Raw genomic sequence first — 23,469 nt, 5'->3', positions numbered from 1 at the left:
CCTTCAATACGCTGGCTCCAGCCATCTGTATTCTGGACTCTGACTAGCATCCCAGCTCTTAATCCACTCTACTTTATTGTCATTGCACCCTTTGGTAATCCTAATCCCATAGGCTTTACAGTTCCTCAGGGCTTAGAGATATATGCTTCCTCTTACCAACAGGTATTAATATTTATGGCTAAACGAGGGAGGACAGTCAAGTCCAGAGAGGAGTCACTAGGCAACTACAGAACACACAGCAGATTCAACAGAACCCAAAGCAGCAGGAAAATTGTAGGCTGAGACTTGAAGTCCTCGGGCCCAAAATGCCAGCTAGCCCTGACTATATTCAATAGGCAGCTTTGGGGGCCTGTTGACTGAATTCACCCTTCACCCCCTATCCACACAGTCACATTTGACTGACACAGTGGAAATCCAAATCTGGAATGAGGGAGGGGGTGGGGAGTCATTCTGAGAGACTCAGGTCTGCTTGTCTCTCTGCTCTAAGAATCAGATACTTGCCCTTCTCCTGAGGACACCACCTTCCAGACCTAACTCCACTCATTCTGTCACCTCACAAAGGATCCTGGGCTTTGGGGTTTTACTTTTAGGCAACAAGAAGGACTAAAAGCACTGCCACCTGAGTAAGGATTCCTGTAGCCCTTTCTCCTGAGGCTCATAAGGTAGATGATGTTGGGAGAAGGTATCATAGACAACCAGCACTCAACTGAATCAGACAGCTTTGTCTTCCCACTCAAGTGTATGTAGTAGGCAGACAAGAGATAGGCATGAAATTTTACTCAACACATGAAAAGGCAAACAGGAAAAAAGGTGCTATGAGCAAAGTCAATGCCTTGTTGGTGGAATGGGGGCTTCTTCTGGAACCAGAACAGCAATAACCAGACCAAATTTTGGAGAACTACCACCAGCCTCTCCAATGCCAGACTTATATTGGAATGGTCAGCTCCAGCCATGTTCCCCAAGGACGGTACAGCAGAAAGCCCTCCCCACAGATGGCCCACTGAGGCCCCAACTCAGGTTCTTTGAAACGTGGCAGCTACAGGTCACAAGTCTCCAGCAGAGACGTCCGAAATTCCTCAAGAAGGGTTTCATGGTCAGGGGGATGGATCCAGCCCAAACAGGTTTCTAGGTACAGGGGGAGAGACCTGAAAACAAAAAGGGTGATGTCTAAGGGAGGACAGGCAGAAGACTGCACAGCCATTCCCTCCCTTTCATTCACCACCACTCCCAACAGGCCCAAGGACTCCAGGACGCCAGCTGCCTCTTAACCTCACCATGCAGCATTCTCCTGTGGCAACTCAGTTTGGGCCTCCAGCCTCCGCCAGAGAGCAGTGGCCTCATCCCTCCGATCCAGCCTCCTCAGAGTCTGAAGCAGGTGAAAGGAACCGTCTTGATTACCTGTAGCCCCACCCCAGAGTAGAGAGCCTTAGAACTTGACACAGACTTAAGCACCATTTTATAAAAGGGAAAACTAAGGCCTAGAACAGGGAAGTGTCTTGCCTACATGGTACCAGGGGTACATCACTGCCAACCATGCCTAGCCCTGGGCACTGCCTGCCCAGGACAAAGGGCCCAGCTGACCCTGCTCCTGCCCAACACATTCTCAGCACAGTTATGGTCTCTGTGTCTGAAGACACTGGGAAGCCTAGAGAACTCCTGAGAGGCCTTCATACACACTTGTATATGTCTTGCATATGTCTGCACACCTGGATATATCCCTATATATATACAGGCACAACCCCATTCACCCCTCCTATCAAGGAACATCACTCTTACCCTAATCCCCAAGTACCTCCCCCACGGCCCTCTCTGTCCTTATGCATCTGTGCATAGCTGATGTCTTGCACATGTACATACCTGGGCACACCTGCACACTGAGAAGGAAGTCCTGTAGGGCTTTGGTATCCTGGCCACTGGCCACCCATTCCAGTCCACGACTAATCAGGGCGGCTGCGCGAAGCTGTTGTAGTGCCACATCTGATGTACACCCCTGCTCACAGCTGGAAGCAGGCCCTGGAGACCACTCCCAAAGTCAAGACATGTGTTCCCAGCCACACTGTCACCAACACCTCAAGTCCCCTCTCTATCTCTTGTTTGGAGTCCCTTTCTCTTAAATCTCCTGGTGGGCTAGGACACATGGAAAGGAAGCCACCACCACCACAGAGGAAAACTGAGAGTCTAGATCACCTTGTTCTTTATCCATGGGTGTGGCCTGGAAGAGCAGCTCAAGGCACCTGAAGTGGGACACAGAGCAGGGGTAAAGAAGAGTCAACCTCAGAAACTCTAGAGGTGAGTAGATAAGAATGGAGCTCACCAACTCAGGTCCCAATTAGAAAATTATCCCTCCACATTTCCTGGAGGGTCCTGGTTGGCTTCCTGGGCTCACCGGCTAAATTCACTAATTGCCTCCTTTTGGGCCCCCAGTTGCACCCGAGCGTGGCCCTGAAGCAAATAGGTGGCAGAGACCCAGGGTGAGCAGTGTGGTAACTCTTTGGTTCCTCTTCTGGCATCTTCCCACAGCCGGGGCCTCTTGGGACGCAGGGATGACATGCGGCTAAGCAGCTCCTCACACACGGTCAAAGCATCCTGGGCTCGGCCTGCCTGAATCAGCGCTGCTGCTGCCTCCAAGAACACCTCAGGCACACAGGGCCCTCGGGGGCATGGGGGTGGGGAGAACTGGGGTGGGAGGAGAATGCAGTGTCTTGAAGAGACATGAGCCACCACCCCCAACCTCTTCACCAGGCTCTGGTATCATGCAGAGACCACCCATTGCTTGCTGCCCAAATCCCCCCTTGCTCTGGGAACCTTCCCAGTCTGGTGCCCCAGATTGGACAGAAAGAACAGCAGAGGAAAAGTCAGAAAAAAGCAGTCCTGCTCTACTCCAAAGGAGACTGCAACCCTCCCACCCCATTGCAGAGAAACACGACATACCCACCTTTGGCTCCGAGCCATCCAGCAACAGGGCCAGCAGGTCCAGGTAATGTTCTGCAGCATTCTCTGCCCTGAAGAGTCATAACCCATGAGCCTCACCTTAGGCCATAGCAGGGCACTCCAAGGGCTTTTAGCTAAGGGCACTGGGGTGTGGAGAGGGCGAGGTTTGGGGACTCCAACACTGGGGCTCAATATGGATCTCTACTACTTACAGACTGGATTTGGGAGAAGACTTTAGAATTTTCAAGATACACGAGGTTAGTGACTGGGTAAAGAATCCTCAGTTCAGGTCCAGCAGCAAGGCAGGAAGCTGAGAGTGGGGAACCATGTCCTGCCCCTGACTTGTCCATTCCCCCCAACTCGTAAGAACAGAAGCAGAGTCACAGCACAGGGGAGGCGTCAGAAGTGGGAAGAGGAGCTCAGGTGAGCAAGGTGAACCTCACCTTCCCGTCTGTAGGCATCGGCTTGCCAGCAGGTACTTGGCCTGGCTCTGTGTGCCACAGTGAAGGGGTGAGGCTGGGTCAGGTCGTGGGAGTAGTAACTCTACCTCAATGAGAAGCTGTGGGGCTTCAGGGATATGAGCGACACTCAAGGCCTAGAGCGAACAAAAAGAAGAACGTATATCTATAATCCCTAAGAACCATACTTCCTTCTACTTATACCTTGACTAGTTACCCCAACACAAGCATCTCAGCAATCCCCGTATCTTCGCCCGACACAGTTCCTTACCTCAACCAGCAGCTCCAGACACTCAATCTCTGCTGCCGTGTTCTCCAGTTGCCGATACAGCCTGGAGGCCTCCAGAAGCGGGGGACCCCAGGTTGATTCCCCTTTCAGGGCTGCAACCAAGTACAGCAGAGCTCTCTGTGGACTGCCCTAGAGTGGTGAGAGGACACAAGCCTCAGCTACCCTCACAAAGCAGAAAGCTGCTCCTAACACCCCTGGGTTCCCCAACCCACCCTAAGACTGTCTTTACCATCTTACGAAGACAGGTCCCCAGGGCTGTGTACACCTGGACCAACACAGGCCGTGGGCACAGACCTGAGGCCGCTTCATGCAGGCTGCTCAGTGCCCTGGGCAGGTTCCCTGTGATCAGCTCCTGGAGGCCTGTGGGCAACCAGGGTGTGAGCTTAGAGAGGCCAATAGAGCAGGGGGCATGATGGGGAAGAAGAGCACAGAGAAGCTCTACTGAGCTGAAGGGTAGAGGATAGAGAAGACATGAGCCCAGAGGACCCCTTAAGACAGGGAGTGGGGAGGAAGGGACAAGTGAGATTGCTAGCTGGCCTTGGCGATAAGCAAATGCTGTCAGAAGGACACCCCTCAAGTTCTGGGCATCCTGCAGGGTCAATGGAGCATCTGACTCCTCAGCTGGGGGCCTCCAAGTTTTCAGGAGCAGCAGCAGATCCTCAGAGGCTCTGCTCTGGGGAAAGAAGGATGATCAGAGGTTCCAAGCCTGTAACTACCCCTTCACCTATCTCAGTCCACCCTGGCTGGACTTTGAACTTAAGGATCCTCCTGATTCTTGTTCCCTCAATTCTAAGAGATCGATAGCTGTGGGGCAAGGATAAAGGGAGGAAGAAAATCCTGGGGCAGAGATGATCTATTTTAATGAGTCTCCTCGCTCAGGATAAGCCCACAAGGACACAGGGCAACGACCATGTTTGGGTTACTGATGAAAAGACTGAGACTGGGAGGTGACTTCAGCAAGGTCATGAGAGCTCTAATTCTACCCAAGATAATCAAGCTCCCAAGAGAATCCCTCCAATGAGGAACAAACCAGAGCAAGGTCACCTAAGAGTCCCTGAGAGAACCTGGGTCTTCTGAACACCAACCCAGCAGCCTTTCCAACACATAATGATGATACTGCAGCTAGGAAGGGTGTGAGGAGGAAGGAGACCCTTAGATCCAGATCACTACCTGAATTACCTGGCTAACATTCAGGGTCTGCAGCAGCAAGGTCAGGTCCCCAAGACGGTCAGTGCTCAGCCAAAGGGCAGCCTGCAGGCCAGCAAGGTGGTGAAGGGCAGGGAGCAGCTCCGGCAGAAGGGAGGAAACATGGAGGACGGAGTCCCACAGCCCCCTGAGCCCATGTTCCAGCCTGGCCTTCAGCTGCTCCTGGGTCTCCAGCACTGTAGAGTATACATACACATACAGCTGAGATGGGACCTCATCTCTGGCTTTTCTTCTCTGCAGGAGCCCAAAGGTCACAAAGGTGCTCCTGGTCCAAGGAGCACATGGAGGATCAGAGAAGGGCATCTCCGTGGAGGTGACAGATTATGTTGCTCCTCCTAACCCCCTTGCAAGAACTTAAGCCCAGCCTGAGGCTGGCAGGGGCATGGAAGGCAATCTCTGGCCCTCACCTCTCTCTAGGCCCTGCTGGATATCCTGTACCAGGTCCTCAGTGAAACCCTGGGCCAGGCTTGCCCTCAGGGTAATGAAATTGCAGATGACAGTCAGTTCCAAGCGGAGAACAGAAACAGCCGCAGGGAGCCCTGGAGCAACAAATGCTGGTCTCACAGACCACTCTCAGGTGAAAGAGATCACCCCACCCCAACCAAAATGGCCTCAATAAAAAATCCACCCTTTGGAGACTTCCCTGGTGGCGCAGTGGTTAAGAATCTGCCTGCCAATGTAGGCGACACGGGTTCGAGCCCTGGTCCGGGAGGATCCCACATGCCGCGGAGCAACTAGGCCTGTATGCCACAGCTGCTGAGCCTGCGCTCTAGAGCCTGCGAGCCACAACTACTGAGCCCGCGTGCCACAACCACTGAAGCCCACGCACCTAGAGCCCGTGCTCCACAACAAGAGAAGCCACCGCAATGAGGGGCCCGCGCACCACAACGAAGAGTGGCCCCCACTCGCTGCAACTGGAGAGGGGGCGCTACTTACCCTGCAGACTATGGAGGAGTCCCCGGAGCCCTTCCAGTGCATCTTGAGCCAACTGCTGTCGCCTCGGAGACAGACCTGAGTCCTGAGCAACCTAACAAATGTGGAGTGGGGTACAGTCCTTCCCTCTCCCCTTGCAGCTGTGGCAAGGGATGTCATTCACCAGCCATTTCTGGCTCTTTAGGGGAGGTCACGCTCCTAAAGGGTGCGTGAATCCACTGCATACCCCTTTCCTGGTATTTTGAGCTTGCAAAGCAAGGGTCCCAGCAACCGCGTTACCTTGGCCTGTTGAACTAGTTGGTCATTCTTTTCCCTCCACAGGTCCAGGCAGCTGGCGTGTGAGGCTGAAGAGCCCGGAGGGGTCCTGTGAGCCATGGCGGCCGAGACTGGGCCCAGACACGTGAAGAGTGCCGCTTAAGGGTAAGCCTGGCCCCTCCGACGCCCCACTGAGAGCGGAGAGGCCCATGCACTTCCGCACCCCGCCAAGGTTCTTTTGCTCCCCTCGGGGTTCCAGCCGGGGCGCCCTACCCTTTCCGGGAGAAACGGACACCCCGCTGGCTGCCTGGCGGGGCTTCTACCTCCGCCTCTTCCACCCGCGCCTCAGATTGGCCCGGCCGGCAAAATGCTCGGCTGCGGTTGGTCGTCGTCAAGGGTTACTCCCCGCGGGAAACTGGAGGAAGAAACGAGTCGGGGCCAGACCAGAGGGGAAGGCAGAGGGGGGCCAGAGGCCGGGGGCGTGTCTGAGTGGGTAGGTCACACGGCTCGCAGTTCCGTTGCTCAGCCCTCGCGGAGGCCAAAGCCTTAAGTCAACCTCAAAAACCCGGAACCCGCGGCTCAGCTCTTCCCTTGCCGCCACACATCCAGGTCGGCCGGGGATCTCCCCCGCCACGGAGGGCTGGCCCGCGCGATGCACGCTGGAAGTTGTAGTACCGCCGGGAGCCGCCACAAAAGGTCCAGCCCCGGAAGTGTCTTCAAAAAGAACTGACCTGAGAACGAGGCCCTCGGTAATCGGCCCATCCTATCTCTGCTCACCATGGAGCACCAACACGCTCACCACAGTCTGCTCAACCACATGCAGTCCGACTAGCTGGCAGCGCAGCCCTGTGCCTGTGCAGCCTGCCCTGCTCAAATATACCTGCCCAGTCCTTTCAACATATGGAGTAGAATTGGAGATCCGTATGCAAAGAAGAAACAAGCTGCGACACTTGCCATCTATAAAGTCAACTCAAAATGGATAAATTGGACTTCATTAAAATTAAAAACTCTTGTGCTACAAAGACACCGTCAAGAAAATTCAAAGATGTAAGTTAAACTGTTATGCTGGACACCTTAAACTTATCCAGTGATGTATGTCAATTATATCTCAATAAACTGGGAAAAAAAGAAAATTCAAAGATGTCAATTATACCTCAATAAAAAAAAGAAATAAAAGAAAACTCAAAGAAAAGTCACAAAGTGGGAGAAATTATTTGCAAATCATATACATCATCTCTTCCTGTCCTGGGCACCCTCAAACCTCAAACCTCAAACCCCAGTCCTGACCCTTCTCAGAACCTCTTCCCCACTTCTTTGATGGATGTTTCCATAAGGATTTCATGCCAGCACTTCAACATGACACAGGGGTAGTGAGGTGGATGGAGGGCACAGGAGATGTGTGAGAAGCATTAGATTCATAAAATTTTGGCTTCAAGTCAGGAATAATCAATGGGACAAGGTGTGTTAGATGGATGAGTAGGTCTGATAAAAGGCAGCATAGGTTGGGAAACCAGGGAAGCCTCCACAGACGTGAAGGGCAAAGGGTGTTCTGAAGTGAAAGGACACAGTTGAGGAGGAGGAGATACAGCACTATTGGGGCTTTAGACAGTGAAAGTCTGTGTGCTCCATGATGCCTGGGCCTGTCTTTTCAGCCATCTCTGTTATCAGCCAAAGCAAAAGAATTTAATAAAATATGTTCCATGGCAAAGGAAAATGGCAGGTGGAATAACAGTAGTGATTTGGGAGGAGTTGGGAGAAGTGAATTCAGACAACTCCAACCACCTCCCAGAGTTCTCAGATGTGGCCAGGTCTCCATAAGACGGCTGATCCCATCTGTGCCTGGATGAGGGGAGACTGACCCTCCACATATCCCCTACAGGACAGTGGGGGCTCCCCTACACCTCAGACACACATATTTACATCATTATTTCATTCCACTTCGGAGGCAGCCCCTCAGTCTCTCAGATGTATCCAAAGCAGGAGTTACGGATTAGGCTCCACTATGATTTTGAATTATAAAATAATGAAGTCCCAGATGCCAGTAGATCCTGGCTGCATGGTGGTAAGAGGTGTGACTGAGCCTCTCTTGCAGATGATCCAGCACCTGTATAGACCAGGCTAGATTGTTCTCCAGCCTTCTGCTGGGCCAGAACTAACTGCCTGAACCAGGAGCTCACAGCACCATCCACTCGCATCACCAAAGCTATGCCCAGGCAAAGTCCCACGCTGCTCACAATGAAGCCCACGGCCTCAAAAATGAACCTGCAAAGAAAGGTGGAGAATCTCAAAGGACACAGACAGGAGGTCTAGAGCCTTTTCCCTGCTGAGGCAAAACCTTGTCCACTCTGAATGTTCATTGTTTGCTCCAAGCTTCACCCTCCCCCACACCAACACTTCTCAAGCAAATCCACTCACTTGGGGGCAAACACCTTCCAGACCATGAGATGCCTGCGGAGGATGGAGGCTGCCAAGGCACAGGCCAAAATCTAAGGGAAGAGAGGAGAGGTCAAGTTATTAAGGAAGGGGAGGAGGAAGCAGGTCGTATAGAGAATTGCTGCAGGTCCCTGTGAAGAATGGAAGGGGAAGGAAAGTAGTGTGTGTCAGTGGAAAAAAACCCTGGGTTAGGAGTTAGGAGACCTAATTCTTTTCCTGTCCCAGCCACGACTTGCAGTGTGACCTTGGGCAAGCACTATTCATCTGTGCTACTGACACTCAGGCTCTGCCTCCCAGGGTGGAGGGAATGTCAGAGTCACACCTTCTGCCTCTGAAGGAAAGGAAGATCAATGATCACAGATTGGGAAAGAATCCTGGCCATCACCTCAGATTTTCCAGTCTGTCCACTAATGGAGTAATCCCCAGATGAAACCAACAGGTCCAGATCTAGCTTGTAGAGAGGAAACAATCCAAGACTAGGATGAAGGAGACCCAGGTTCAAGTCTTAATACTGCCATTTGAGGCCACTGGCCTTTGGGCAATCACTTCACTTATCTATACCTCAGTCAAGGCTCTCTCCTAGGGTTTTGGCAAAGTGTGAAAGAACGTGATGTACAGCATGAGAAAAGATCACTAACTCCATGATCTCTCCCCTGCACCCACCTGAATACCAAGGACAAAGAGGTACTTGAGGCCCAGCTGCAGCAGCGCTGCATTGAAGTGGTGAGGCGCGTCCCGGAGCCGCATCTCCATCAGTGGCTCCTCCTCCTCCTCAGGCCTGACTCTGGCCTCAGCTTCATTCCCTGGGGGCTGCCGCCTCTTCCGGGGCCCTTGACTCTCACAGAGAAAGGGCCAGAGCAGGAGCAATGGGCAACCTACTGCCTCAGAGGAAGGCAGGGCTAGAATCAATGGAGGACCCAGGGACCAGGCCACCCTGGCCCCCAACTACCCTAGTTGGCTCAGCCTCCAATTAGCAAAGGCCAAGGGGTGCCAAAGATCTAACAAAATCACATTTCCCCACTCAAATCCTGGGGTTTCCTTTCCTTCCACGAAGCCAGAGTAAACAATGGAAGCAAGGGAGGAATGAGGAGTTACCTGCAAAGAGGATATGGGAGGCAAAGGTGTTGGTTCCCACCAGCAAAGCAGACAGCCAGGTAAAGTCATGGCCCTCTGGGACTCCCACGAAGGCAGCATGCCAATGGATAGCTGGAAAGACGGGCTGGTGACCCGTGGAATAGAAGGTCTGTGTTGCCATGAAGGCCCAAGCAGAAACTGCCTGCCAAGGCACAGTAAAAGGACCTGGAGGAAGAGATATGCCTCTTTACAGTCACATCCCACTCCCTAACCCACAGCCCACTTCCCCAAGATCATATACACCTACGACCTCAGTGCTGTCTCTTACACACGAGCATGCCCATCACCCCAAGCTTCTAACAGTCAACACTCTGTTATTCTAATTCCCTCCGTGGCACAAAGCCCCACTGCTCTAATCTGTGGTCAGCCTCTTTCTCTCATATACACACAGCTCACTATGAGTGGTGAATATGCTCAATTCACCACTCTCATCACTGGAGAATCAGGAAATGCGCTCACGAGGATGTAACATTTCCATTAAGAATTGAGTCTTGGAGTACTGTTTGTCTCCCTCCTCCATGAACCCTGCTGGCCCTGAAAGCCAATGGGAGGGATCAATTAGCTTGGCTACAGCAGATAAGAGACAGAACATCAGGAAGACCCTCTCAACTGTTGGGGCGTGAGACCCTGTATCAAGGTGAAGAACCTGAGGAGCAACACCTCCCTGAAAATAAGAGGGGCTGAATTCACATCACTACTGTCCTTGGATGAATCAGGGCTGAGATATGTATTTACCAGGGGTGGTGATGCGTATCCCAGCAGCAAGCAGATGCAGGAGAAGGAAGCTCTGCAGAAACAGAAGCAGGAACACAAGGCTAATGCGCTCTGCATGCAATAGCAGAAGTGGAAAGGCCAAGAGGGTGAGGGCCGTGACCATAGCAGCCGAGTAGACACTCCCCAACTGATAGGCGGCCACCGTCAGGGGGCCCTGAGATTTGGTCCTCTCTAGCCGGCCCCGGAACTCCTCCTGCATGTGTCGGTAGATTTGAGGAACCACATAATCCAGGTCAGCCTGAGAAGTGGGGGGGCCTGAGAAGGGAGTGAGGACAGTCCTGGTCCGTGGAGCACCCACTGCAGCTTTCACCAGCACCGTCACAGGCCTCCAGAGCAGCAGCATGAGCCCTGAAGCAGCCAACCCGGCCACAGCCCTAGGTAACATAACTGATGCCCCAGCGACCAGGGCCCGGAGACGTGGGGGTGCTTCATCCGCCCCTGATGCCAAGGCCCAGTAGGCGGCAGTGCCTAGTCCCATCAGCGGCAGCCCCCAGCGCACAAAGAGCACAGGGGGCTCAGGACTCTTGAGATTACCATAGCGGCGAAGCCACAGGCGCACGGCAGCTAACAGGGCCGCCAGCGCCCCCACACAAGCTCCATACCACACATTCTTGGCTCGACCACCCACCATGGATGCCAGGGGACTCAGCCAGGGAGAGGAGCTGCAAGCAGGCGTCTCTTCAGGGCAGCGATGAAAAAGCCCAGCTAGCCTTATACATAAAAGCAACCCAACTCCAAGCCCCAGGGCATGCGTGCCATTGTGACGTGGGGGGCCTGCTGGGGTCAGAAAGCCAAGGCGAGGTATTGTGAGTAGCTTAGGTGGCAGCAGCTTGCCCTCCCAGTGAAGCTGGGCAACCAGGAGCAAGATAAGTGAGATCAAAAGGAAGGGGGCGGCCCTGGCCTCGGCTATAACAAAGCTATCAGAGAAGAAACCAGCAAAGCGAATGAGCAGGAGTAACAGGACAGGCCCAGGCATGGGAAGCAGGGCTGCCAGGGGCCTCTTAGCTCCCCAGCTAGCCCAGGCTTTCCACAGAAAAGGCAGAAGTGAGCCCACTGCAGCCATGGCCCCTAGAACCACTGAATCCAGCTTCAGCCCAGTAGTTGCCAGGAGTCCAGCACACACTAAGGCCCCAGTCAAACCCCAGGCCATGGGTATTAGGAGAGGGCGGAAATAGAAGCCTGGGGATGCTGCCCACTGGGATACCAGTAGGCAAAGAAAGCAGGTAGCAGCCAAGAGAGCAGCACCCCCTGCCATGCGGACCAGAGAAAAACGAGCCCAAGACTCAATGCACATGGCCCGAACTCCCCGCAGGAACTGCTGCAGCTCAGTAATCACAGTCTGTAGTGCTGCCTCAGCCCCCTGGGGGCTCTGCAGAAGCCGCTGGTAGTCAGCAGAAGCTTTGGAGAAGAGGTTCTGCAGTCGATGAAGCTCCTTAACTTGGAGGTCCTGAGCAGCAGTTGAGTAGGTGTGAAGAAATCGGGACACCTGGCAGAAAAGATCAGAGACGTGAACTGGGACACAGACAAGGACAAGTATTACCATGTGGGGTACCTAGAAATCAGGGACCCAAACTCCGTCCAGGACAGGGAGAGAGGGCGTACTTGGCTATGGAATGTGATATTAAGACTGAACAAAGAACAACAGAGTGGGTCATTATGCTTCTCCCATGCTCAACCTAACTCTGTCACCTGAAGCCCAGCCCATTACCTACCTGCTGGGCATTGAGATGGAGAGCTGAGGCTTGGGCCAGAGTAGAAGAGTGAGGCTGGGAGTCTTCGACCTCCGAGAACACCTCAGCTATCACCTCCCCGATGTTCCCAAATGGGATGGGTAGGCCCAACAGCAGGGCCAGAGTAGGCACAAGGCTGATTTGAGGAATTACCTCTGGCTCCTAGAGAACAAGGACAGGGGTCAACGGGTTCAACAAAAAGCTGAGGTCAGTTGTTTAGGATGGAAGACATAGGGGCCTAGGTAGGAAATAAGAATGGGGGATGCCCAGGGTTATGAATTTGGGGGCTTAAAATGGAGGGATCCACGAGGATGCTACGATTATGATGCGGACTGAATAGCGGGAAACCACACAAAGCACAGCTCAGGCCTCACCTCTGGTGGGGCGCTGGGGAAGAGGGCTGTGGGACTATACAGAAAAAGTGCAGCTGAGGTCTCCAGCTCACTGTCCCCTCCATGGTTCCCACTCGTGGTCATCCCATGGTCCCCAGTCACTACCAGCAGCGTGTCATTCTCCAGACGCTCCACGAGTCCCCTGGGGGCCAAGAAATGTGTCAGAAGGTAGGGATAATGATTGTTCTCAGGGACTTCCCTGGTGACGCAGTGGTTAAGAATCCACCTGCCCATGCAGGGGACATGGGTTCGAGCCCTGGTCCGGGAAGATCCCACATGCCGCAGAGCAACTAAGCCTGTGCGCCACAACTGCTGAGCCTGCGCTCTAGGGCCCGCAAGCCACAACTACTGAAGCCCAGGTGCCTAGAACCTGTGCTTTGCAACAAGAGAAGCCACCGCAAGGAGAAGCCCGCGCACCGCAATGAAGAGTAGCCCTTGCTTGCCGCAATTAGAGAAAGCCCGTGTGCAGCAACGAAGACCCAACGCAGCCAAAAATAAATAAATAAATAAATAAATTAAAAAAAGATTTTTCTCAGGGGCCCATTCACCCCCAGCCAATTAACTTCCACTAGTAGGGCCTAGACCTCTGGCAAAAATCACTTCCTCGGTCATAACCCTACTGCCCAAAATCACATGCTAAGTTACTCAAAACGGATGAGGCCCCTAGCTTCAGAAAAAGGCCTAGAGAAGACAGAATTTAGCCAAGTAAGAGTTCCAAATAAAGATTTTTTTTCTCTTGGGACCATATATTATGAGATTCTCAGACACAAACCCACTCCCCCAGCCAATATCCCACACTCACTGGATCACCTGGTCCATTTGGCTAAGTTTCTTGGCCATTTCAGGATGATGAGGGCCATGCTTGTGGCCACAGTGATCCACACCCAGGAAGTGAGTAATCAGCACATCCCATTCACCACTGTCCACTGTGAAGGAGAGAACCTGAGCACAGGGGACTAAGGCCCACTCCTCAACCCCAGCCAGGCTCTGATGCTCCTATGTCCAGGGGCACAAGCCCAGGCCACTGCATCCATGGGAGGTTCAGAATTTGTGGACTGACGTAGCCCTCCCCAGCTCCCAGTCTTAGGCCTGCCTCTGGCCCCGTGCTCACTGATTGGGTAGAGGTGTTCCAGGATACCATTGTCCACTGTGTGTAGGTCTCTAACATCGAAGGACGGGAAAAAGAAAGCTTGGGAGAAAGCTCCAGGAAAAAGATCGTTCCAGGTTTCATCTCCCATGAAGACCACACGCCTTCCTGCAGGGACATGAGTGGGTCACAGCCTGAGCAGGAGTCAGGAGACGGGGAAGAGGAAAGGCCTTTTAAAGATCTATCAGAAATCCCAACCATGCACTATAAGGCACAGCAGTTCCATCCAAACAACTCTTTATCCTTCAAGGCCTAAAATTTTCTGCCAGGAAGCTTTCCCTGGTAACCATACTCCACCCAGACCTTTTACTACTTATTCCTATAAAAAGCTCTGCTAGTTCTCAGCCCCTGGCTACCTCTGCTGCTCTATTTTTCCTGGGTACATATTGCTTTTTCCCAGTCAGTGAGTGGACGGGGCCTGGACCCTCTGCTCTCTTCTCCACGCTTTTGAAAATACCAGACCCACATCTTCTTTTCGTCTCTCCCCTGCCCCTTTACTGAGAGCTCGCCCAAAGTAAAACCAATACCCCATGCAGATAACAAACGCCAGAAGGACAGAGCCCGGACCTGAGCTCCCTGCATACAGAGTCAGGGTCTCTTTCTCCTTCCTGTCCTCCTAGTCAAGCACGCAGCTGGGCACCCAAAGTTCTGGCTCTCTGACGTCTAAAGAAATTTGCCAAGGTACTCCTGGCCACCAAAGAGGCCTGACTAACCTGTACTCGTAAGCTGCTTAACGAGATTGTCTTCCGCTATGGCGTAGCTGGCAAAATTACTGCCAGCGTCAATAAAGGTAGGCAGTGAGCCGGTGGTGAGGGCCTTGAGGCGCTGCATGGTGGTGGTCGGGGGGTCAACCTTGGACTGGTAGAGCCTGGCATGGTGGGGCTGAATTTCCAGGATCCTCTGCAAGAAGCCCAGTTTGCCCAGGAAGGGCAGGGAGGTGGGAGGCTCCCCAGAAACATGTGAGAGCTGGGGCTGGGCAAAGTCAAATCGCAGAGCGTCTATGAGCACCAACACAAGCCGGGAGAATCGGGAAGCCATCCAGCAGGCCCCGGGCTCCCCTCGGCTCCCCCATGGCAGGGACCCAGGGCCTGGGGGCTCTTGGCAGCTGCTATGGTTGGTGAGCTCCAAACGGGTGAGCAGGAAGCCACTGGTGAAGAGAGCAATGCCGGCGTAGAAGAGGAAGCCCACCCAGGCCAGGAAAAGCAGCACTGAGATCTTCCGCATCCTGGTGGTGGCGGGGGAGGGAATTCATAACTGTGAGGCAAAGAACCAGCAGATAGTCTAGTCTCTCAATACAAAGCCCAGCTAGAATCACTTCCTCTTGGAAGCGTTCCTGAAGATAAACAGTCCCATAGCCAACCCAATGCAATGTTCCTCTCCACCAGTTATACCAGAGTTTCTGAAGGCGAGGTGCGCAGGCTATGGGTATCAACCTGAAGCAGCTGTTTTAAAATGGTGATTTCCAGGCGCCACCCCAAATGCCCTGAATCAGGATCTTCGGGGGTGGAGCATAGGAATTTGTACGCCAGGAGATCCTAATGATGGAAAACACAGCCCACGAGGGAAACTTATTCCAAGTGGTAGACTGCTTTCTGACAGCCCGTTTCTCCTCTCTCCTCGCCAATTTCAACACCCCTGGAGTGGCCAGGGCTCGCAGCCGCAGGGGAATCCCGGCCAGGCTGATGGCGCCGCCTGGTGGGGACCCAGGGGACGAAGGGAAGGAGTCCTACTCCGCTTCCGGACAGCCAGGATCGCCAGGAGACCAGAAGCGCGACCTCCCCGGCGCAGCAGGGCAGAGGTGCGAGGTCTTCAGGCAGTTGGGCCTCGCTGGGACCCAGACGTCCGGATGGCTCTGCCTCCTCAGGTGGCTACCCGGCCTCCGGCTGGGCACCCTGACCTGGGTACGGGGCCCGCTAGACTGCGAGCTCTTAGTGGGGTGGAAGGGCCCCTAACTTCAGGCAAAAGCGAGCGCAAGGGGATTTGGGGAGACCCTGGCTCACCTTGAATGGCGCCCGGAAGTGCAGCGTCGGCGCCTGCGGCCTGGCACCACAGAGGTGCGTGCGCCGGCTAGAGCGACCCTCGGGAGTCCCTATCGCCATCTGCTGGCCCTCCGAGGAAGTTCGGCAAGGAACGCAAGGCTGGCCAGAGACGGGAGTTTGATGGGAGAGTATAGTAATTAAGAATTGGGGGCAAGGCCCTAAACTAGAAGAGTTCAGGGAGCCACTGTCCATTCTTGGTTAAGACTAAGATCTAAGCCTCTGGAACCAAACTTAGCTTGAATCCTAGCCCTGCCACTCACTGTCATTATTGGGCATTACCTCATCTGTAAAATAGGGATAATATTTATTTCCCCCTTTTTGCCAAGCTGACTCCAACTGATAGATTTTATTATTCATCCTTTCCAAGGATGAATCTTACAGCTCAGTAATAAGACAATCCAATTCAAAAATGGGCAAAGAGGCACAACATTGTAAATCAACTATATTTCAATTAAAAAAATTTTTTTTAATGGGCAAAGGATCTGAATAGACATTTCTCCAAATAAGGCTTTTTAAAAGTTTTGGCTGCGTTGGTCTTTGTTGCTGTGTGCGGGCTTTCTCTAGTTGCGGCGAGCGGGGGCCACTCTTCGTTGCGGTGTGGAGGCTTCTCTTTGCAGTGGCTTCTCTTGTTGTGGAGCACGGGCTCTAGGCATGCAGGCTTCAGTAGTTGCAGCATGCGGGCTCAGTAGTTGTGGCACAAGGGCTTAGTTGCTCTGCAGCATGTGGGATCTTCCTGGACCAGAGCTCGAACCCGTGTCCCTTGCATTGATAGGCGGATTCTTAACCACTGTGCCACCAGGGAAATCCCGAAGAAAATATATGAACTATTAACACATGAGAAGATGCTCAACATTATTAGCCATCAGGGAAATGCTAGAGATACCACTTTAAACACAGGAGGATGGCTATAATAAAAAAGATAAATAACAAGTATTGATGTGGGTGTGAAGAAATGTGAACCCTCATAAACTGCTGTTGGAATTGAAAAATGGTGCAGCAGCTTTTGAAAAGAAGTCTGGCAATTCTTCCAAAGGTTAAACGTAGAGCTACCATATGACCAGCAATTCCACTTGTAGGTATATACCCAAGAGAAAAACCTGTGGCCACGCAAAAACTTGCACATGAAGGTTCATAGTAGCATTATCGTAATAGCCAAAAGGTGGAAACAACCCAAATGGCCTTCACTGATAAATGGATGAACAAAATATGGTATATCTATACAACAGAATATTGTTTGGCCAATAAAAAAAGGGATGACGTACTACAAGTGGTTACATGCAACTACATGAATGAAACCTAAAAACATGCTCACTAGGGGACTTCCGTAGTGGTTCAGTGGCTGAGATTCCACGCTCCTGATGCGTGGGGCCCAGGTTCGATCCCTGGTCAGGGAACTAGATCCCACATGCCGCAACTAAAGATCCTGCATGCTGCAATGAAGATCCCGCACGCGGCAACGAAGAGCCCGGGTGCCACAACTGAGACCTGGTACAACCAAATAAATAAATATTTTTTAAAAAACATGTTAAGGGAAAGAAGCCAATCACAAAATAGCACGTATTATTCCATTTACATGAATGTGTAAATCTAAAGATACAGAAAGTAAATTAGTGGTTGTCTAGGGTTGAGGGGAGAGAGGAGTGACTACTAATGGGTACAGGGGTTTTGTGGCGGGGTGGGGTTGGGGAGCAGTGATGAAAATGTTCTGAATTGTGATGGTTGCCCAATTCTGTGAATATACTAGAAATTATTGAATTCACACTTTAAGCAGGTGAATCACATTGTATGTGAATTATATCTCAGAAAAAGCTACCATTTAAAACAAAAAAACCTCTCCAATGGTTTCTCATCTCAGAGTAAAGCCTAAATTCTTGTAGTGGTTCTACATGGCCCTACAAATCTACACACTGACTCCCCACTTCCTTCTTTGATTCATCTAGCTGCCACTTGTTTCCTTAACTCAGTTCTATCCACTGTAGTTGGTTTGCTCTTCACATTACAAGGCAGCCATGCTCTGCCTCAGGACCTTTGCATTTCCAACTCCTGTCAGCTTTACTCCCAGATGCCGAAATGGGCCGTCCCCTCCTCATCTCCATATCTAAGCTTAAATGTACCATCAGTGAGGCTTCCTGTAACCCTCTACTTAATGTTACAGCCCGTCCTCTCAAGTTCCCCATCTCCCTTCCTTTTTTTTTTTTTTTTTGCAGTACGCGGGCCTCTCACTGTTGTGGCCTCTCCCGTTGCGGAGCACAGGCTCCGGATGCGCAGGCTCAGCGGCCATGGCTCGCGGGCCTAGCCGCTCAGCGGCATGTGGGATCTTCCCCGGCCGGGGCACGAACCCGTGTCCCCTGCATCGGCAGGCGGACTCTCAACCACTGCGCCACCAGGGAAGCCCTCCCTTCCTTTCTTTACTTCCCTCTCTAGTACAACTCATCAGCATCTGAAATACTATACATCTTATTAATGATTTGTCCCTTCCAAATAGAATGTAAGCTCATTGAGAGTAGGGAATTTTGTTTTCTTTATTACTATATCCTCGGTGCTTGGCATATAGTTGGGATTCAATAAAATCATTAAATGGATAAATGAATAAATTCTAATTCAGAAATATGTTGAAATATCCCTCCACCTTCATCCCCAAAGCCCCTTACCTATGTTCAGGCCTCACCACCCTCTCCAGGACCACTGAAGTAGCCTTCTTACTGTCCTTCCAGCCTCCCATCTCTCCTTCAAATCCCCTGACCACATCGCAGCAGGACAGCTCCATCTGAAACTCTGATGTGATTACCTTAATCTTCTTAAAATTCTTCATGGGAAGGGAAAAAACCCTTCATGCTCCCTGCTCCCCAGATAAAGGCCAAACTCTTTCAAGACCCTATCTCCCTGAGATTTGGCCCCTGCCACATTGTCACACCCCCTAACACCCCACCCATCAGCCACAAAGAACAACTGTGAATACTCCAACTTCTCTGGAACTGTGGGCCTTTGCATATTCCAGTCCCCAACCGTAGCCTGATGAAAGCATTGATTTTTCCAGCCTGAGCCCAATGTCCGAGTTAGTAACCTTGCTGCCCACAAAGTGACATGATCCTCCCCCAAGGATCACTCAGCCAGAACGTTCCTCCACCTCAGCACTTATCACTTTGTAGCTCTGTTTCCTGTGAAAACAGGGACCATAGGATTTGGGTTCTTCTGTAGCACTGAGCTTGGCACATGGTAGACATCATTGAATGTTTTGGGTTTTTTTAAATTTTTTTTTTACACAGCAGGTTCTTATTAGTTATCCATTTTTTACATATTAGTGTATACATGTCAATCCCAATCTTCCAGTTCATCACACCACCACCTGCCCCCTGCCACTTTCCCCCCTTGGTGTCCATATGTTTGTTCTCTACGTCTGTCTCTATTTCTGCCCTGCAAACTGGTTCATCTGTACCATTTTTCTAAGTTCCACATATATGCGTTAATATACTGTATTTGTTTTTCTTTTTCTGACTTACTTCACTCTGTATGACAGTCTCTAGGCCCATCCACGTCTCTACAAATGACCCAATTTCATTCCTTCTTATGGCTGAGCACTGAATGTTTTTGAATGAACGAATGAGTGTCCTCAGTCCCTGAGGACCCTTTGAGCACTACTCTACCAGGACGGCCCTCTTTCCCATTAAAAAAAACACCAACACCTGCTCAAATTCACAGCCCTACACTTAGCAAGAGGGGGGACTACACTCCCCAGCTGGCAGTTCAGTAGACATGTGGTTTAATCCTTCCACTGTATCCCACAGCTTCTCCTGAAGACATGCAGGATGATTTCACTTTACATGACATTTAATCTTGCTCATGGAGGAATCAGTTCCCAAGACCTGACAGGACTGGAGGTGGCAGTGGTCATCCAAGGAGAACACCGGTGACTCTCCCAACTTCATTCCCCAATCAAAGAGGACAGTTTTGGTTTGCCACTGGTGAGTTTATTACATGATTAAAGTTCAAATAAAAAAATAATAACCAAAATCTTGGCAGGGAGGCTAGAGCCAGAATCTGGGAGCGCTGCTTCCCTGTCCCCAGCCTCCCTGACCAAGCCCAGCTCCATTAACTCAGCTTGACTCGATCAAGTTCCTCATCAAGACTTGCATCTGTGCTCTGGACATCTCTGCTGCTCCTGCTGGAGACTGAGTCCTGGGCTCCTGGCACCGGGGCTTTGGTGAGGGCCCCATACACACCCATGGCCTGAGGAGAGGGACAGAGAGAGAGCCATGATGACACATGGCAGAAGGTATAGCCCAACCCACCAACGGCTCAAAGGAAGAAGGTAGAGCCGGGGCCAGTAAGCTTGTTTTTCCTTTCTCTCTCTCAAGCCTCAGTCTTAAAAGCTTTGGAGTCGGTTCTAGGAATGTTACAAACTACCAGAGCAGGGTCACCCTCAAAATGCTAATACAGGCATCTGCAAAAAAAAAAAAAAAAAAAAAAAAAGAAAAAAAGAAAAGAAAGATGTCTCAAGAGGTTCCCTATTGCTAGGGATGACTGGGGGTGTCTCGTTCAGGGGATGAAGAGAGGTGTAGGTCTCAGGGCACTCTAGAGGACTCGATGGGGAAAGTGATGGTGGTGGTGGTAGCGTCTCAGTCTCTGGCATTGGTGCTCTACGCTGGGTCTTCAGGGCGCTCTAACCTGAGCCACCATACTGGTGACGTCGCCAGGGTTGGAGGGCAGCAGGATAGTGTTGGAGTCCTTGGCCAGTTTAGAGAATGCGCTGATGTACTGCTCAGCCACAGTCAGGGAGGCTGCTGCATCTCCATTCTGTGGCCACAGCGAAGATAAAAATCAGAGATCACAGACTTGCATGGGGGTGGGGGGGGAGGAAAGGAAGTGGAGAGAAATCAGGTTCCTAGAAAGAGGGTATGCAGATCACAATACAAGAGATCATGTAATGTGGCTCAGGGGAACCAAAAAGGCAGGAATTTCTCCCAAGGGTAGATAAGAGAACCTCTTCTACTGCCAATTCCTGATCCCCAATCCCACCTAGGGGGTCTCTCACATGTTGTGTCAGAGCTGCAGCCAGGATGCGAATAGCTTCAGCTTTAGCCTTGGCCTTGGCCAGAACTGCACTGGCCTCTCCTGGAAGAAAAGAGACAGAGCTTAACCTATGAGGTCAGGGTACCCCAAAAGCTCCTGTCCCAGTAGCAAGCCTCAAAGACCCATACCCTGTTCATCACTCAGCCTCTACCCTCTGCTGACCTGCTGCCTGATTTATTTGTTCAGCCTTTTCTGCCTCAGAGGCCAGGATCTGTGCCTGCTTCTTCCCCTCTGCCACGTTGATGGCCGACTCTCGAGTCCCCTCAGACTCTAGAACTGTGGCCCGTTTCCGCCGCTCTGCCTCCACCTAGAAGCCCCCAGCAAGCCCCATCAACAAGAAACCAGAGTAAAAGTAAACTCTTACACAGACCTGCAATTGTACCCATCACAACAGGGAAGGGAGTCCAGGTCCCTATGCAACTGGAGCATCCTGAAGTACTCCACCTCATCCCTCTCTGGCCCCCACCTGCATCTGCATGGACTCTTTCACCCGGGGTGGCACATGGATATCCTTGATCTCATAACGGAGGCAGCGGATGCCCCAGCAGTCAGCAGCCTGGTTGATAGCATCCACGATGTTAGCATTCAGGGACTCTCGCTCCTGGAGGAAGAGAGGTGTAAGCTCCATGGCCTCAACCCAACCTTCAGGGGGCGAAACCGAGAAGGTCCCGGAACTGATCCCCAGAAAGGACTGAGAGTGCCAGGTATGTGTCTTCAAATCCTAACTCTGGCTCAGATCCCCTTACCCGGAAGACTTTGTCCAGAGAGAGTTTGCCGAGCTCTGATCTCATGGTTGTCTGAGCTAGCTGGGTGACAGCATACTCAGGGTCCTCCACACCATAGCTTGCCTGAAAGGGGCATGGATAGTGTCAGTAGCTTGCATGCAGGATTTTAGTGAGGAGAGCAACTCAGGAGCTGAATAAAGCAGAGGACAGATACCTTGTAAGGGTCCATGATGCGCAGGTAAAGGACTCCATCGATTTGCAGAGTTACATTGTCTGTAGGTGCAGGAGCAGGAGAGAAAGGAGGTCAGGCCTCCAGGTCCCAATCAGCTCTTTCTCCTGCAACCACATCCTAATGGCTTCAGAGCACCCATGTCACCCCGCACCCCTCACCAAGAGTCACGGCAGACTGCTCAGGCACGTTGATGACAATTTCCTTGAGACTCTGCACATATCGGATCCGGTCTAACACAGGGATGAGGATATTCAAGCCCTGGGAAGAGGAGTTACAGGTCTTCAGAAGGATGGGGGGCTGTAGGGTTGAGATCGAAGCTAGGCCTGGAGTGGGTAGGGAATCAACATAGATTCTGCCCAGAAAAACAGAAGGCTTGGGGTGTCACCGGTACGTAAGAATGTAAGGATAGGAATGTAAGGCTGGATCTCTGAATGGAAGGGACAGTCAAGGAGATAGGAGCCAGCAGAGTAGCCTTTTCCATGCAGACAGGTGGAGCTGAGAGGATTAATAGAAGAGATTCCTAATGTGGGGCCTGTGGGATGCTAGCGCAATGGGAAAAGGTGGTAAGATGGGTATGACCGTCAGCAGTCTGGGCCCTGCCAGGTCTGGCCTAGGGTGTCAGAAGCCAAAGGTGAAGGCAGGCCCCAACGAGGTCTCACCCCATTCCCCCATGTCGTGAGGGAACTGGGATTCAGGCTGGCCCGGGGTGGGCAGAAGAGGTTCTCACAGGCTCCAAGATGCGGTGGAATCGGCCCATTCGCTCCACCACCCAAGCCTCCTGCTGCGGCACAAACAGCACCACGGTGTTTCGGGGCAATCCAGAGGAGGCGCGGCGCGCAGCGCGGCCAGAAGCCTGCACGGAGCCCTAAAGGGAAGACGAGGATCAGCAGAGACCCAGTCGGTCGGGCACCCCGCCCCTCTCGGTGCCTGTCCCGGAGGCATGTCCCTAAACCGCGACCCTAAAGGGTTCTCGGAAAGGAACTCACGCGAGTACCATAACCTCCGATCCCAGTTCTCTCCCCACACTTAGAATCTGGCCCCTTCCCAGTTGAAAACCCAAGTGATCTCTGGCCCGACCCTTAGAAAAGGATGCCTTGCACTCACCCTCAGCAAAAGGGCCCCAGACGCCCGCACCGAGCGCGCCAGCATTTCCCACTGCCACAGCGACCTCCGGAACCAACGAGACGCGGAGCAGAGCAGTCGCTCTAGATGCCCGGACCTGAGCCTTTCCTTCCGTATTTCCACTCCCCCGGATGTACTTCCGGCCTTCCCTTCCCTCTTCCACATTCAGCCAATCAGCGTTACTCGGCAGAAGCGTGCATCAAGTTGCTCGCTGGGAGACGCAGATTTTCGAGAGAGGGCTCAAGGCTGGAGCTTTTTCTTGTTCTCGCTGTTCAAGCCCAAGATCCCGAACACGGTGACCAAATGGAGGCTACTTTTCGCGTGCAGGTGTCCCAGAAAAGCTTCCCACAGAATTCTTTATCCCCACTGGAGACTTAGTTTACCCTTCTGAGCGTATAATCGCCATCTTTCACCATAGCGACGAGCGATTGGAGCTGACTCATTGCCGTGGTTGCCATAGTGACATTCTCCGGTAGTCCTGCTGTGCTGTACCCAGCACTCCCACTGGGGACCGACCCCATTCCCGTTACCATGGTGACTGGGCCTAACATTGCCCGGTGATTGGACTGAGGTTTCCCCCTCCCGTCTTTTCCCAAGGC

General features: G+C 52.2%; 3 protein-coding genes across 17 annotated transcripts; all 3 read right to left on the bottom strand.

The window, feature by feature from the left end:
• Window positions 1-762: 762 nt before the first annotated feature.
• FANCG (FA complementation group G) lies at window positions 763-7,576 on the bottom strand. Of its 8 annotated transcripts, none has more exons than XM_060154921.1 (14): window positions 6,097-7,576; window positions 5,821-5,911; window positions 5,292-5,423; window positions 4,858-5,060; window positions 4,216-4,351; window positions 3,908-4,038; window positions 3,661-3,807; window positions 3,375-3,526; window positions 2,936-3,002; window positions 2,387-2,676; window positions 2,188-2,234; window positions 1,858-2,013; window positions 1,275-1,398; window positions 763-1,145 (listed from the first exon to the last, which is right to left on the bottom strand). In XM_060154921.1, the coding sequence occupies exons 1-14, from the start codon at window positions 6,190-6,192 to the stop codon at window positions 1,037-1,039; spliced, it is 1,881 nt and encodes a 626-aa protein (XP_060010904.1). In that variant the 5' UTR covers window positions 6,193-7,576; the 3' UTR covers window positions 763-1,036. The 8 variants fall into 8 exon arrangements, 6 of the variants coding, with proteins under 6 accessions (XP_060010904.1, XP_060010902.1, XP_060010905.1 ...); XM_060154919.1 differs by having other exon boundaries at window positions 3,908-4,351; window positions 6,097-6,203; window positions 6,346-7,576; XR_009541561.1 differs by having other exon boundaries at window positions 1,275-1,366; window positions 3,908-4,351.
• A 157-nt stretch (window positions 7,577-7,733) lies between these two features.
• On the bottom strand, window positions 7,734-15,737 carry PIGO (phosphatidylinositol glycan anchor biosynthesis class O). Of its 6 annotated transcripts, none has more exons than XM_060154909.1 (11): window positions 15,683-15,737; window positions 14,396-14,907; window positions 13,647-13,790; window positions 13,338-13,461; window positions 12,518-12,677; window positions 12,126-12,305; window positions 10,375-11,899; window positions 9,601-9,804; window positions 9,169-9,383; window positions 8,488-8,558; window positions 7,734-8,334 (listed from the first exon to the last, which is right to left on the bottom strand). In XM_060154909.1, the coding sequence occupies exons 2-11, from the start codon at window positions 14,904-14,906 to the stop codon at window positions 8,073-8,075; spliced, it is 3,396 nt and encodes a 1,131-aa protein (XP_060010892.1). In that variant the 5' UTR covers window position 14,907; window positions 15,683-15,737; the 3' UTR covers window positions 7,734-8,072. The 6 variants fall into 6 exon arrangements, with proteins under 6 accessions (XP_060010892.1, XP_060010893.1, XP_060010894.1 ...); XM_060154910.1 differs by having other exon boundaries at window positions 14,396-14,936; window positions 15,683-15,716; XM_060154911.1 differs by lacking the exon at window positions 15,683-15,737 and having other exon boundaries at window positions 13,674-13,790; window positions 14,396-15,672.
• Window positions 15,738-19,667: 3,930 nt separating this feature from the next.
• Window positions 19,668-23,008, bottom strand: STOML2 (stomatin like 2). 3 transcript variants are annotated; one of them, XM_060153410.1, is made up of 10 exons: window positions 22,853-23,008; window positions 22,476-22,613; window positions 21,907-22,006; window positions 21,731-21,789; window positions 21,538-21,639; window positions 21,258-21,392; window positions 20,954-21,098; window positions 20,754-20,833; window positions 20,387-20,515; window positions 19,668-19,948 (listed from the first exon to the last, which is right to left on the bottom strand). In XM_060153410.1, the coding sequence occupies exons 1-10, from the start codon at window positions 22,895-22,897 to the stop codon at window positions 19,811-19,813; spliced, it is 1,071 nt and encodes a 356-aa protein (XP_060009393.1). In that variant the 5' UTR covers window positions 22,898-23,008; the 3' UTR covers window positions 19,668-19,810. The 3 variants fall into 3 exon arrangements, with proteins under 3 accessions (XP_060009393.1, XP_060009395.1, XP_060009394.1); XM_060153412.1 differs by having other exon boundaries at window positions 22,408-22,613; window positions 22,853-22,984; XM_060153411.1 differs by lacking the exon at window positions 20,387-20,515 and having other exon boundaries at window positions 22,853-22,984.
• Between the last annotated feature and the right edge of the window lie 461 nt (window positions 23,009-23,469).

This window comes from Lagenorhynchus albirostris, chromosome 7 (genome assembly GCF_949774975.1).
Source record: "Lagenorhynchus albirostris chromosome 7, mLagAlb1.1, whole genome shotgun sequence".
In the NCBI taxonomy this organism is placed as follows: Eukaryota; Metazoa; Chordata; class Mammalia; order Artiodactyla; family Delphinidae; genus Lagenorhynchus; species Lagenorhynchus albirostris.
Note: the sequence above shows the minus strand (reverse complement) of the source record. Positions and strands in the feature narration are given on the sequence as shown.

Excerpts from the sequence above, each read along its gene's own strand:
- FANCG (XM_060154919.1), bottom strand. The coding sequence starts at position 6,192 with ATGGCTCACAGGACCCCTCCGGGCTCTTCAGCCTCACACGCCAGCTGC. Across the intron at positions 5,912-6,096 it reads AACTAGTTCAACAGGCCAAG|GTTGCTCAGGACTCAGGTCT; the intron begins GTAACGCGGTTG and ends CACATTTGTTAG. Across the intron at positions 3,527-3,660 it reads GTCTGGAGCTGCTGGTTGAG|GCCTTGAGTGTCGCTCATAT; the intron begins GTAAGGAACTGT and ends TGTTCGCTCTAG.
- PIGO (XM_060154909.1), bottom strand. The coding sequence starts at position 14,906 with ATGCGGAAGATCTCAGTGCTGCTTTTCCTGGCCTGGGTGGGCTTCCTC. Across the intron at positions 13,791-14,395 it reads TAAGCAGCTTACGAGTACAG|GAAGGCGTGTGGTCTTCATG; the intron begins GTTAGTCAGGCC and ends ATGTCCCTGCAG. Across the intron at positions 12,306-12,517 it reads TCCCCAGCGCCCCACCAGAG|GAGCCAGAGGTAATTCCTCA; the intron begins GTGAGGCCTGAG and ends CTTGTTCTCTAG.
- STOML2 (XM_060153410.1), bottom strand. The coding sequence starts at position 22,897 with ATGCTGGCGCGCTCGGTGCGGGCGTCTGGGGCCCTTTTGCTGAGG. Across the intron at positions 22,614-22,852 it reads CTGGGGCCCTTTTGCTGAGG|GGCTCCGTGCAGGCTTCTGG; the intron begins GTGAGTGCAAGG and ends TCTTCCCTTTAG. Across the intron at positions 20,516-20,753 it reads CTGCAGCTCTGACACAACAT|AATGGAGATGCAGCAGCCTC; the intron begins GTGAGAGACCCC and ends CTGTGGCCACAG.